This window comes from Mchenga conophoros, linkage group LG15, assembly GCF_057382185.1.
Source record: "Mchenga conophoros isolate Kocher_MC1m ecotype Shallow Benthic linkage group LG15, M_conophoros_male_GT1.1, whole genome shotgun sequence".
NCBI lineage: Eukaryota > Metazoa > Chordata > Actinopteri > Cichliformes > Cichlidae > Mchenga > Mchenga conophoros.
Genome location: NC_140540.1, coordinates 9,728,196 through 9,743,726, shown reverse-complemented (window position 1 = coordinate 9,743,726; position 15,531 = coordinate 9,728,196). Strand labels below are relative to the sequence as shown.

At 40.7% G+C, this 15,531-nt stretch overlaps 1 protein-coding gene across 1 annotated transcript in view; it reads right to left on the bottom strand.

Moving 5' to 3' along the window:
- Nucleotides 1–15,215, bottom strand: part of LOC146557740 (steroid hormone receptor ERR2-like) — a 38,695-nt gene extending 23,480 nt beyond the window's left edge. The window contains exons 1-3 of the mRNA XM_085247188.1: nucleotides 14,463–15,215; nucleotides 5,365–5,780; nucleotides 518–634 (exon numbers count right to left, since the gene is read on the bottom strand). Of these exons, the coding sequence (XP_085103314.1) occupies nucleotides 518–634; nucleotides 5,365–5,780; nucleotides 14,463–14,512 (583 nt within the window). The 5' untranslated portion in view covers nucleotides 14,513–15,215. The remainder of the gene's footprint in view (nucleotides 1–517; nucleotides 635–5,364; nucleotides 5,781–14,462) is intronic.
- Between the last annotated feature and the right edge of the window lie 316 nt (nucleotides 15,216–15,531).

Genomic DNA, 15,531 nt, shown 5'->3' with positions numbered 1-15,531 from the left:
TGTGGCTATTTACACCAGGGAGTATATAGCATGGCATATACGGCATCACAGAGACAAGCACCGGGGTGTCCGTAGCCAAAAGTGTTACTTGAACCCAAGCACTCACTGCCAGAAAGGCGTTCTAACACCTCAACTATAACCTTTTCCTGCACATAAAGAGCTAGTTTTGTTACCCAAGCTTAGCCACAGTGTGACTGAAATTAAGTCTAAAAATTACATGTGTGTGGTTTTATAAGGGACACAGACTCCAGACAAAAGTCTTTAAAGCATTCATCCACCGCAGCCCTCGTCACTCTGCGAACTGTGAACTCAACTGCTTCACGCTGCTTCCTATGTGATATACAACCATGGATACAACAGTACTTAGATTTTTTCGTAGTGCTGAGGAGCAGCACTGAACAGAGACCCCAAATAATGCAGCTTTGCACAAGGGGCAGAGTAAAAATAAAAGGATAAAGCAAACACACACTCACATATATATATGTTGTGTGAGCTTGTGTGAAAAACCAGTACTCACCCTCTTTTAGCATGCCAACTTTAAGACATTTCATAAAGCGGCAGGCCTGGCAAGACTTTCGTCTCCTTTTGGTGATCTCACACTCATTGGTAGCCGGACAGCTGTACTCGATATTCCCTGGAAAAGGATTGGAAAAAAAGGACTCCATTATTCTGTGTGCTTAAAAGATATACATCAGCAATTAGGAATAATTTGTTTTGGAATTATTGCGCTGGCAGGAAGATCAAATCACACCAGGCGCGGAGTGAGAACACTGCAAAATACACAACACGTGTGTGCACATGTGTGCCTGTGAACGCACACACACCTGTCCCAAGGTGACCCCGTGTGACACTCCTGAAGGAGAGGAGGGTTTAGTGGCATTTTGATGGGGCATGTAAAAAGCACCTACCCGCCCCGCAGTCACACTCAAATTTTGATTCACAGATAAATTAGCTTCATTAATGCAGAGCGTCCTCTCTGCAACGCTCACCACGACCCTTTCCAGCCCATCCTTCTTCACCTAAAGGATGATGGGAAAACTGCCCTCCCTCAACAGCACGGGGCTAAGAGACGGACGCACAGCTGAGCACACTGCATAATGTTCTCCAGCAAAGACCAGGAGCTGCTGCTAGACTGGACAATCTAAGACTGCGATATCATGTAGCAAAGCTCGATGTATTATTCAAGTCGTCTTGACGGTTGTTGGCTCACTATGGAAATATTTCCTATGCAATTTAATCACTCAGATCCAAAAACAGCCAGAAAATGCAGACATATTGAATCTGCTGGAATTTAACCGCTGCCCGTCTTTCTCACCTGATTCCGGTTAAGAGTTTTTTTTATTTATTTTTTCCCCAAATCATTACGCACACACTTCAAAAGTTGACACGACACCAAGAATCCAGTGACAAATCCTCTTTCCCAAGTATCCGTAACCCCATGATTGACTGTTTGAACAATGTCCCGTAAGTCCAGAGATGTATTAATGGTACCTAAAAACAGCAAACCAGGTGTTGTGTGTTGCAGGTCTGCCAGAGGAGCGCACACACACACACACACACACACACACACACACTCACACACACACACACACACACAACCCCCTGTTGGTCAAGGAGAAGGTGCCAACATTTGTCAGGATCCCTGGCATCGAAAGTGCCAGCAGGGTCACATGCACAGTTAGGGGCCGAGGGCACCACGCCAGCATGTTGGCAGAGGCTGCTGCTGGATTCGGGGTAGGTAAAGTCTGTTAAACTGAGAGGCATTAGCAGAGGGGAAATAAAGTACACTGCAGCGCTCGTATGTAGAGATGCACGCCATGTACCTTACTGCATACTACACTGCAAACTAACTGCATGCAGCAAGAGCGTTATAATATTTGCAGTATTAATATATAGTACTTTAGTTTTATTCTCAGTGCGAATACTAGAGGGTAAATTCTTATGGTAAAAATTACATAATCTAATGAGTACACTTAATACTTTTTAATGCACAGTAATGTCCCACAATTCACACTAGAGACAATTAAGAATAAATGAATAACTAAAAGAAATATATATGTATATATATATATATATATATATATATATATATACATGTGTGTATATATATACATGTGTGTGTGTGTGTATATATATATATATATATATATATATATATATATATATATATATATATATATATATATATATACATGTTATATATGATGCATGTTGTATACATAAAGAAAATCTAATTCATGTTAAATCACATAACCACATTTTGCACAAGCACAAAATGATGAAAATGATGTGATATGTTGAAAGGCATTAATAAATCTGTGAGTATAAAATTCCGGTTTTACAAAATGAAACACAATAGTTTTCATTTTTTTCATCTTTCTTCAGCTGCCTCCTTGACGTCTGCTGTTTGTTCTATTGTTGTAGAGCACCGAGCAATATGTTATTTTTCACTAACTGAAGGCAGTGATTCTGAGCTTTGCCTTAACAAGCAGACAACATTACAGTTTGCTGCATGCCTGAAATGTTGAACTTATTCTCTGTACTACATACATGCAATATTTCATGACCTTCTGAGGTTGATGAACTTGCTTGGATATCAAATTTTCTTCCTTCAAAATCAAACAGTAATCCAAAAATAACAGGATAGGTCAAATATGACCTGCATGTGTGTGTTTTTTGTTGGGTGTGGGTGGGTGAGACGAGGGTCCACAATAGACTTAAATTGCCTACCTCTAAAAGCTCACTGTCGGCAACCCTCTTAGTTAATCAGGTCTTGTGTCCACCTTTATTTCTCAAAGGACATTTCAACCACTCTAATAACCTTCCTTAACCTCTCTTATTTTCCCTCTAAATTTTGATATATTATTATGCTATGCTATTATCCACGTGCATCTCCACTCAAGTTGGACCTCTTCCTGTCCTCCTCCTTTACCGAGGCCGGGACCCCCTTCCTGATTACCATTCCATTAAAGCAGCTTCTCCTCTCTGTGAATGACCACCTACCCCATCCCTCGTCCCACCGCCTTTATTTAGAGGACTCTTCAGCGTCTCTGTCTCGCTGTTCCCTTCCTCTGTTATTGCCACCACAACACGTGCCTCTGCTTCTAATTGGACCCCATCTCCTTCCCCTTGGGTGAGGGCTTGAGGGGCCTGGGGGCAAAAGGAACGGATCCACACCTCCCACCCTCCTTTCTTGACTTTCTCCCAATGAAATGCCTGGTTCTTAATTACAGTCACCCAACACTGATTGTTATTGACTGAAACTCCCGTGGCTCAGGACGAATGACGGACAGATTAAGCTCATTACAGGCCTGTCCTCCAAGAAGGAGAGTGAAAAGAAGAAGAAGAAGAAGACTACAGTGACGAGGAAGAAGATGAGAAGGAGAGAGAGAGGTCTCGGCAAGACAATGCAAAGTCACACATCAGCATTACTGGGGCACGAGCAGCCTTTTAACTACCAATGATTGATCATAAACAGGCATGCAGGATTTGGACAGAAGGCCAAAAACATTCAGTAAAACCCAACAAAGTGTAGCATGCGGACTGAACAACAGATATTGTGCTGATGACTTGAAAGAAAGTAGGGGTTTCCTACATTTTCTGATGCTCCCGATCCAAAGATGCTTTAGCCTCTTGTACATGAAAAGTGAAAATTCTCCTAAGATAAAACAATCCAGCCATTTTCATATAGGCTAATTAAGCCAGGAAAGGCCTTCCTAAAAATGGGCAGCCAAAAAAATGTAAATAAATAATAAGTTTTGGAAAATATGTCTTTGCTGTCTCTATTTTTTGTGTGTGTTTTTCTTTTAGAAATGTCTGATAATTAATAATGAGAAATAGGATATTTTAGAAAATTTTAGAAAAAAAACCTCGCTGCCAAAGAAAAAGAAAAATTATATATATCAGGATGAGGCTTGGTATATTTGTCATCATCACATTAAGAGTTATTAGAAAAAGTCAGAATTTTGTAAACATGTGATGTAATTAGAGAGAGTGCCGAAGAGTTTCACTCTTAAGACCAAGTGAGGTAACCAGCTCTCACATCAGTCCCACGTTTTCCATCTTTATTCTGACAGTAATGCGCTGTTTTGGATTTTAACAAAAGCCAATAAAATAAAAGGAAAAAACAGTGCCGAAAGATGCTTCTTCTGTTTCTTCGTGCTTCAGTAATTGAGAGGGATTTAGGCAGAATACTTTTCAAATTTGCCTGACTTAATGTGCCCTCACTCTGACTCCATGTATCCAGACACAAATGCTGCAAATCAAATTAAAAAAAAAAAAGTGGCGCATTATCTCTGTCCAAAAGATTACTCTGGAACGGATCCCACACATGGCAGATTCGGTGCCAGATGTATGATTCGCATGCAAAGACATCAAAAATCACAAACTAGAGCAGATTTGCGGTCTGGGCCTAATGCCTGCGGTAGACACCACATCGTATTAGCCCCATGAAAGCACTGAGGAACCTGTGACACGCACGACCACGTATTCAAGTGAACGTAAAGTATTTAAAATCATTAAAAAGTAGCACTTCTCTATTGTGACAAGAGTGAAAATACACCTTGCTTAAAAGTACTGGTGGAAAGTCAGGAATTTATTGTTTTAAGTATAGATTTATGTTTGATTAAAATTCAGTTTCACTAAAATTATTCATCTCTTTACTTCAATGCTTTCATGTAACAACCTTAGCAATAATTTACTTTTTAGAATAAAATATTAAGAAATACAAATCATTGTTTTTTTATGGCCACTTTAAGGGAAAAAAAGATAACAATGTAACATTTTTATCTGGCGCTGTTCACCTGTCGCTGTTTTGATGTCTGTGAGTTGGTAACACCTATCGACAAGTGGTTTTCTTTTTTGCTACTTATTTTGAAAATCCAAAAAACAGAGGCCGTCAATATCGATTGATCTGATAATCCACAGAAAAAAACCAATAAAAAATAAAATGAAAACTGTAAAATTTTTAACGTGTGTGGGTTCTTCATTTCTCTTCTATCGATCAGTTCTCCACATCCTCTGATTTATCTGGTTAGCTGTGGTGTTGTGAATGAATATTATTGTGTCTAATGTAGTTAAAATAAACCAGTACTTAAACAGCTACAAACAAAAAATGCAAAAATGCAGTGCATGGTCTAAGCAGTAAATGGGAGCACCACAGAGCATTTTTCTAAGTATTCACAAGTTATAGTTAATCCAAAAAGCAGACATTTTTACTCATATTTTCTATTGCTGCGGTTGTGCTTTTACTTGTCTCCAATTGTAACAAAAATACAAAGAACCCATTACCTAAAAGACAGTTTTACTGACAGCTCAGGTGAGTCAGTGAAATGTGAAAGGAAAAGTGGGAAAGGGGGAAAATACCTTGTATCGTTCTTTTGAAAAAGGCTTTGCAGGCCTCACAGGAGGCCACTCCGTAGTGGTACCCCGAGGCAGTGTCGCCACACACCAGGCACACCCTCTTGGGAATTCCATTGAGCATGTACTCGCACTTGATTGGCGAGTCATCGGCCATGCCGCCGGAGCACTCCTCGTAGCGGCGTAAGCAGGCGCTGCCGCCTCCCAGCATGCCTGGGTTGAACATTGGGGGGGAGTCCAGAGTGTGTGACCGTCCACTGCCAACGTTAACGTAGCCGCCGCTGGCGTCAGAGTTGCCACTGGGGCTGTGGTGACTGCCAGTGTCTATGAGCGAGGAGGAAGGACTGGAAGGCTCAGTTTTGACATAAGAACCACAGCTCGAGGATAGGTGCCGGTCCTCGGAGGGCATTCTGGTTAATAACCTGGAGAAACACAAACAGAGTCGGAATGTCAGTCAGTTTTGAAACTGAATTTACAGGGAATGCAATGGTTTTCCAAATTTTTGAAAAGAAATGAATGTTTAATTCAGTTCAACTGAATTTTTATAATGTCACCGCAAAATGCTTTATCCTGTCCAGTAAAGACCCCACAGTATAAGAGCTAAAAACCCAACAATCAGACAACCCCCCTATGAGAAGGCAATTTGCGACAGTGGGAAGGAAAAACTCCCTTTTAAGTGGGAGAAACCTCGAGGAGAAACAAGGTTAGAAGGGCAGCCATCTGCTTTGACTGACTGTGTGTGAGGAAAAAGAGAAAAGAAAAGGAGAGCATTGGGTGATATGGTGGAGTTCAAACCACTTGTTTTAAAGCACATATATAAGTAGGCAGAAGGACACCATGGTTTGTGTTGTTTTCAACTTTTGTTTCCACGAGTTGTTTGGTTGGATTTAGGAAAAAAATTGTGATTTGGATTTGGAAAAAAACAAAACAAAACACAAAAACTGTCATATTGGCATAGAAACCACATCAGGGGACACTGAGCTTTGGCATAAAAATAATATTTTATTACACAAACTAATAACATAAAAGTAACATCTCAGTATTAATAATTAGCAAACTTTTTAAAAATATTAACCGTTTTACCGCATTTTCTTCACACATTTTTAAAACTTTTTCTTTAAATAAAAAGAACGCAATGGCTCTCAAAAAAAAGAGGACCAAACAACAGAGCACAACAGAGCACAAAAGCTTCGCCGTGACTGTACCGAGTCTTGCCTGCTACCATCATCCGCCACTCATTCTGCGAGAAATTCATCAGCCCGTTCACCTGAGTTTGATAGATTGCCTTACACACACAACCATTAATGCGCCGGAATGCCAAGTGATATAGTGCAGTAGCTCATTCCTCTCAGGCAAAATGGTAACTAACGACCATGTCAACAGATGCCCCATACATCTTGCAAACAATGCCCACAATTGGTCGGCTGCCAGAAGTAAATGAATGAATGAAACTTCAGAAGGCTGTTAATGGACAAAGAGAGGTGTTACACTCAGCATATGGAGGATTGTGGGTAATAGATAACCCAATCAATAGTCCCAGTTATTTTGCCAGTGGAGGTGCTGGGTTACAGCTGGCAGAGGAAGTGCCTTATTCCAAGAATTTCATCATAAAGATTACAAAGGTAGGATTAAAGAAAAAAAAATCCTCATAATGCAGGGTAGAAGCTAAAGAGAGTATTCTTTATTTGCCTTGTTAAGCTTTATAAGAAATTATACACTTTGCTTAACGGTGATGTTATAACTCCATAAGTATGCTTGTTTACTTAACGATTACTGCTACTGGTGGGTAGTCATTTCTCTTTGAGGCCGCAAAGCCAGTGTATGTTGCGCTCCTTGCTGTAATTCAATAATATTCTCTCAAACGAAGCATGAAATGAGGCCCGGGTTGGTCTTAGAACTGCTGGCTCTGTCTGTCACAGTTGGTGTTGATCTTACAGAACTTCAGCCCTTAAATTCTTATGAGTCATAAATATGGGGTGAGAGTGGCGGAAAGGCGTGATGGGAATGTCTGAAACTAATAGCAAGCTAATGCTGCTTTACAGTCTGAACTTTTTGGCTTTTTTTACTGCCAGGAGCTGTCTCCATTTTTTTTTTTTTAAATTTTAAATGGTGTTGTGTTTCCGAATGCATTTTCCTTCTTTTGCCTCCTTTGCACAAGTGTTTATTTAAAGCCAAGAAACCTCTTTTTTTTTTCTTTTTTAACTGCAAACGAGTAGTGAGAAGAAGAGAAAAAGAGGAGGAGATAGCCTCTACCCCTGGGCCCAGATCAGATCTATTGATCCTCGGCTTCCTTCCTGTTCCAGATGAGGCATGAAAAAATAAACCCTCCTCTTACGGGCCCCAGACATTCCTTATGCATTTTTAATCAGTCGAGACTGTTAACATAGTGCGAGATTGAGAGATACAGCATTGTGTTAGCCTTCATTCTAAGGATATTGTGGCTTATAAAAGACTCAGATGACTCATGTTAAATCTTGTTAGCAATCAGCATTCACCTAGAGTCAATTGGACGATATATTTTCTCCAAGCTGAAGTGGAGAGAGACCAGCCTGGTAATAGTTAATACATCATTGCAGCCAGATAGGGGGGGATTCCCTATGGAATAGCACATTGTGGCATACGTAAAAAGTAGTTCATTCCACACTTAGCACACGGCAACGCTGGGGAGATGTTTTTTGTTAGGTTTAATGGAAATTTCTAATGGGCCCTTTCAAATCTGTCGAAATGAAATAATGGCACGAACCACCAATTCGTGCAGACAGAAATAGCTTCATAGTTTCATAATTTGGTCGCCCCCCCCCACCAGCCCCAATATAAAGAGACATAGAGTTTTCAAACCACAGCCTGACTCTCCTCAACCTGTCCCACTCCCTTGACAAAAAAACACACACACACATGCACTGCACCTAATACCTAATGGGGTAGTGTTTGCTCCGCTGCGCAGAAAAATTGTACAAACGGAGCAGACAAGCAGGACTCATCAGACAGACGTGAAGGTCACCTGCCTTCTCTGTTCTGAGAGGCCCACACAGTCCCACAATGGACACCACGGAGCAGCAGATGCACGCGTTCCAGTCTGTCCACCACACGTCAAGAGACTACTCTGTACGACAAAATACAGTCGTCCAGAATGTTTAACGCGACAGGACTGTGATGCACGCTCAGATCATTGACCATTTTTTCTTTTTTGAAGCTAACATGAGATAGGTGCGGAAAATGTCCCGACAGAGCAGCTGAAATCTCAGATGTTTGCATGTGCATGTGTGTATTTTGGCATGCCTCCTCATGCTGGCAGAGCCGCAGATCCCCAGCTTCCCAACATAAATCCCGAATCCATCCACCTCTTCTCCATGAAATATGTTGTCTAGCCTCCTGAATTTCAGCATGATAAATTTACACCGCCACTCAAACACGAAAAAGAAAATGCATATTTAAAACAGTTCTCCATAAATGACCTCATGCTGTCCTTGTCTTGGGTGAAGGAGTGAATATATACGGCTCTCCAAATTTTTACCGTGTACTTTTCCGCATAAAGGAAATATTATTGTTGAGCTTGGGGTTAAGCTTGTAGCAGGGAACACAGCGTAAATCACGGTGCTGAACACACAGTCGAACATGGAAGCACAGAAGGACAGAGGCAAGGAGCCATGCATGAAATTAGTTCATTAATCTTTCTATGATAGGCTGTCCTTGTTTGGGGCAAACTCTATCAGCTTTAAACGGAGTGCCCCTTCCCGCCTGACACATAGATTACACTGTTAGTCAGTGGCCGCGGTGTCTGGGAAATGAATGGTCATGCGAGTGGGAAAATGGGGGTAGCGTGTGTCTCCAAGTGTTAAGTGGTAACAACAACATGCGGGTGACACAAATGAAGGTCATCAAAAATGTGTGTGTTCTTAAATTTCGCTGCTGCGAATATCGCTTTTTTCCCCTCATATATTTATAATGAATACACATTTAAAAGAGCTATCCCTGTAATGTGCTGATTTGATAGAAGCAAACACATGAAAGAGGATTTCTAATAATCTAATAATCATCTGCTACAACGTTGCAGATTCAGTCAAGGAAACGCAAACCTACAGTTAAATGTGACAACAACAAAAAAATCTACCAACTGAACAGAAGTATTTATTGTATTTGCCTTTAAAGGGTGAAGGTTTCTTCTTTTCGGAGCATCTTATTCCTGAAGTCGTTCGGATTTTCTTGCATTGTTGTGTGACTGATTTATCTATTCCCTCTTTTTCGGATACATTTGAGCTTATGTTTAGTGTACTTGCATGTGTATTTAATATGTGTTTATGCTAATGTTCGACTATGTGCATTCCACACACAGACTTGTACATAATACTGAGTGATTCTGGTTTAAAATGGATCAGATTGTATTCCTTTGCAACTGCTTTAAAACCACAGTTTAAAGCTTGATGATAAGTTTGTGGAACCAAGCATATCCTTTACTTGTGCTGCAAAGCTGGAAAGTCATTCTGTATGTTATTTTGCTCTGACACCTTCATTTTTAAAAATATTTGTTTTAATGTTGTTTTATCTCAGGTAGTAAGTCCCAGCACTAGTTTTGCATCACATAGATATACTTTGTTTCTTCTTCTCTATCTCTCTAACACACACGCATACACTCACACACATGCACATACCATACAGAGAATTTCCAGCATATGGCCTCTTCAATGTCACTGCCACGAGGAGAGACTGCATAGATTTCCCACATGGATGATGTCTCCTTACCTGGAGTATCAACCCCCATCTACATACACATCCAGCACCTCTAGGAAATTGCTCTCTCTGCAAAGTCAAACACACCCCTAACTGCCTTTTAAAAAGAGACAGAAGAAGGAGGTTACGGGGGGAGAAAGAATAAACGAGCAGAGACTTAAGCCGTCATTGGGAATCAGAGAAGGACTCATGAGGGACAGTTACGATATTGATTTCATAAATAAACAGAGATGGCCATCGATCCTAATGTTATTTTGCATTTCAATTACTGCCCAGAAACATAACCTTCAAACGTCTGCTTCTCCACAGTAATAACATCCACTGATAATCACAAGCGAGTCTTGTTCGGCACAAATTGGCTTTTCTCTCACCCCTCCTACCCCTTCCACCCCCCACACCCCCTTTTTTTCTCCCCCAAATGTGTAAATGACACAACTTTGCATTTGCCTAATGGTATTAGAGCATGGACTGAATTTCAAGTGAGACTCAAGCTGATACAGTAAGCGCTCCGGTCAATTGACACAATGCAAATTAACGTGGTGAAGAGGAATTAAGTTCACAATGTGAGACCTCGTGAAGCTACGATGAGGCCCATTAAATTAAACATGCCGGCTGACCCGCACTCCATGATTAGACGCACACTGCTTCTTTCCTTGTGTGTGTGCGTGTGTGTGTGTTAATTTCATTTGATCAATAAAACAAACTCCTTCTAAGAAGTCCTCTCACTGCTGCTTACACTCAGCCTGAGCACTTGAAAGGCACATTCATGTTTGATTGAACAGCAGGTGAAGAAAAAAAAGGTGTCCATCTCCAGCCTGATGAACTCAGAGTCTTAACAGGCCACCTAAAGGATATATCTATAACAAGAGGGGCGTTCATGACATGTGATGAAGCTATTTCTCCCCTCATGCCATCACACAGAACCAACAAAGCTCGGCTCGTAAGGAGTAGCCACTGCTAACAGTGAACGCGACAGTCATGAGAAAACACAGCAGCGACTTCACACGTTCAGAGCTGTTTTTATCTCGGCCAGTTTTTGTCAGCTTTATGAAAACTCAAAGCTGGTGGTGAAGTTGGAAGGAAGCAGATTGTTTTCCCCCCCTCACCACAGTTTCAACACAACGCAGCACTTTCCCACCACCTGCTCCCTCCATCCGTCAGTGGATTCTTTTGGCTTTCCAGTCAGTTCTGCTGGTCAGATCAGCCAACTATCAAACAAAGTTGGTAGAGATCACAGCCCTTGTGTAAGGTTTGGATCCTTTTCAAGCAGTCTGACACAAACCAAACGGTGACTGGTGAAGTGCGAAAAGGTGGCCGGGAGCTGTGAGTACACATAAAGTGAAATATTCAAACTCGAACCTTGGACAGCACACGAAAGAAGCAATGAGTGCAAGATCGATCACGAATGGATGGAAATAAATCCGCCACTACATGTTCTATGTTGCAAAAAACACTGATTGCAGATAGTGAACTGCACTCACTGCAAATTTGTAATGCTTGAATTCCCCTAAACAACTGGCAACTCCAGGTACTATTTTCCTTATGTTCAGGGTTTTAAATACTCCGTTGCAATCAAATTAATTTTACCTCAAGCATCCGTACGTGACACCAAGTGTTAAAAAAAAAGAAAAAAAAAAGAATAAATTGCGGGTGCATCTTAATCACAGCAAGACCCGTGTGTTAAGCGTAACAAATTACAGATGCAATGTATGATAAGATGATGTGCTCCTCTTTAACAGACACAGTCAGGTGTTTCTATGTATCGGACGGCTAAAATTAGATCCCAGTCTATCTGTGTCTGCATACATTTGGTCGCTTATGCATTCCTGTTTGTTTACTTGGGGAGGACACCTGTGGGAATAGCAGGTAAAACAAGTTGGAAAAAAATTTGAGCAAGCAGTATATTTAATCTTCATGTGACGCCTTTGTCAGTTAATAATAAGTTAATTAATAAGTATTAGAATTTCTATAATTAAAAAAAAATGCAGTTATTGTAAAAGAAGAATAAAGCAATATGTGTAAAAAAACGTGTCTAATGCGACTCTTAATTCAAAACTGCCTCCATTAATTTTAAAGCAGATGGTTCTGACTGACAAGATATAGTGGAGAGCACCTGTGGAGGCTGATGCAAATAGTAGGTCATATGCAATTATGTACAGCTGCATTTTATTGTGATTTTGGTCCACAACACGCAAACACGATCCCGACGTGCACATTTTCATAAAGAATAAATCACTAGATGTAACTAATATTTTGGTCTCTTGACAAAGCAGGTATTTGCTTTAGCATCAGAAATGTGGTTTGACAGCTGGGCACTAAAATCCTTTGACCTTTCACCTCGGGCCAGTATGATAGTTGTAAGGCAAAAGTCTCCAAGGGTTTGAAAGCAGAGGCAAACCTAACTAATCACAGATATATGTGACACTGAGCACACAGATTTTCAGCGTGCGACTTCTCGATGTGGGAAAATGTAGGACAACATGGTTAATGCAACTTTAACGCTTACAAATACATTTTTAAATAAAAAAATTCTAAGTGTAGAATCGTTCATCTCAAGCAGAACCAGTAAAAATATGTAGAGTTGTGGTGTTAGTGTAGTGCTGGCCTATCAAATATGACCTAACAAGTATTTAAGGATGCAGGTATAGCATGCATAACCAGCTACTCACTTGTCAGCACACGCATGCATATTTTTTTATCTGCATACATAAATGCAGACACACACACACACACATAGATGGACACAGACACAGTCTGGGGTCACGATGGGTTAATAGCATCATATCGTAGGATTTGTCATTTTTAATCATTTCTATTTGGCATAGTTTTTTTTTTCTTTAAAGATGTAATTAAAACTTCTGAGTTTTCATTTGAAGGTTTTTTGAGTGTAAAAATGAAAGCCTTGCGATTGTGTGTTTTAAAACCACCACGAATTAACTGTGATATTAAAAGTTAGAGCCTTCAGAGACGATGCTTGAAACAGATGTATTTAATTGAGATCTGTTACTTTTATTTAAAATATCAAAACAACTGACAAAACTGTGGTTGAAGTTTCCAGCCTGGAAATGATTTACATCCTTTTTCAAAAGGAATTTTATGTGATTCATTTGATTACAGTGAATAAATCAAATTTATGTACATCCTTCAAGGTGTGCACGACACCTTTGACTGAAGTGTTGAAGCGCTTTGAATCATCGTCATCATGAGCAGCAGCAGCAGTGTATACATTTTATTTCGTGATCAGTAGAACTACATACACTTAACACCAAAATGAGCTTTTTTTGATGCATGTGCAAAGTGCATTAAAACGACACATACTTCTACTGAGCGAACAGCTTCTAACCAAAGCTGCTTTGTCGTTTCACTTGCTCAACCAATACAAACCGATAGGATCTCATTTGTTTTGATTATGTGCAGTGGCAGCTCTGATGCAGTTAGAATAAACACTTGTTTAACACTTCAGGAGATGCTCCCCCTTTTTTTTTCTTTTGTGGAGCCTTGCAGAGTTGGAAATATCCTTAATCGCAGTCCTGTAAAAAGTGCTTAGCAGATTAAACCTTTCCAATCCCATCTACAGATTAACATTAAGAGGATCCCAGTGAATCTTTCCAGGTATCCAAGAACTGTAACAATGATAAAGACTGGAGCTCCAAATGAGATTTGAGAGTTTCTTTAACTTCTCATTTGTTAGGGAAAAAAGCTGCTTGATCCCTGCCTTTGAGCTAAGAAAATGCACAATAACCATATGCATGCGCAAGAAAAAAAAAAGTTTTAAAGTGCACATTTTGTTGTTCGTATTAACTGCATTTTACTCACATACTGTGCCACATTTGGAGGTGACCAAACTTACTAAACTCTCAGTGTTATTTAATCATAACCACCAATTTTATATAAAAACTATAAATGACAATAAAATGAGATGAGCTGTATCAGTAACACAGACAGACATGTATCTACTTCTTCAGTTACACACTTTTCTGTGTCACGCTTACACAGTACAGTCACAACTAACTTTCCCCGGGACACCGGCTGGTGCTGTAGGACAGTGCACGGGATACCGGCTGCATTAATCTGCCTGTGACTCTCTCCTACGAGCTTAGTTTAAACCCTGGATCCTGATGCAGAAGCTAGAGAGCTGTACAGAGACCAGCTCCCCGGTCTCCCTGCAGGCTACGCCACAGCAGCCACCGCTCAGCTCCGATGTCCTGTACATGAACAAGAGCAACTCCCTGTCTTTGGAAATAGTTTCGTTTGCTTTTTTAAAGAAACAAATTATAACATTTTTAAACAATTTTTATCAACTTAGAGAGAGACAGAAAAGTTTAGATGAGCTAACCAAGAAGGGAAAAAAGGGATTTGTATAAAGAAGCACCTACTGGTTGTGGTAGCAGAGAGGGTCAGGGATACACAGTTCGGAAACATCCATCAGTCCTTGTTAAGCATTCCAGATGTTGCAATTTTAAAAAAAATTCAAAAACAACAACAGATAAACAGCTGGGGAAAAGCTGAAGCAGGAGATCAGTTCCTAAATCTCCTCATATTCTCAATAAATATTGGTCAGGTGGTCCCGGGTGCTGCTTCCCCTCCCTCCTGTGTTCAACCTGCACACTTAAAATAAAAAAAAAAAAGAGAAGAAGAAAAAAAAAGAAAAACCTTCTGCCTCGGCCCAACAAACTCCAGTCTGCACAGGTGCCGCACGCTCGGGCTCAGGAGTACGGCCGGTGAGAAGAAAAGTGGTGGTCCGAGAAAGAGGAGAGAGGAAAAAACAAAAAAAGAACCTCAGGAAGAGATGAAGAGAGGAAACGGTGAGCAACGAGAGGAGGTAGAACACAGATGATGGGATTGGTGGACAGAGAAAGAGAATAAAAGATAAGAGGGATGGATGGAGAGCAGCAGCAGTGAGAGCGCACTCAGGCTGAGTAAGTCGGCGAGGGGGGATTGAGTCTCCATTGAAGACAAGGGGGCTCTTTAAGAACAGGAGGGAGTGGTTTAGGTGCATATGGAGCGACCACTATTGGCTGGATTCAGGAAGGTTGTCCTGCCAGCAGCCAATGGTGATGAAAGATTACTGAGATGAGACGGGCTAATGGGCCACTAGTCGGCCTCCATTCACAAGGGAGCGCTGCAAAACAGAGAAAGAAAGAAAGAAATGATAGATAGATAGATAGATAGATAGATAGATAGATAGATAGATAGATAGATAGATAGATAGATAGATAGATATTCAAAGTAATGAGGTAAACAAAAGTGGACAGCAGTAACTGACAAGAAACAGAAGTAGAGGCACGTTCGCTGAGGGTGATTTGAACAGGTCTGTTTACGGTGCTTTAAAGGGCTCAGTGCCAGATTATGGAGCTAAACGGTTCCCTTTAGTCTTTTATCCTCTCCACCATGGATCTGGCTTTCCACAGCCTGCCCTCCTTTAAAGTAATGACAGCTGCTTCC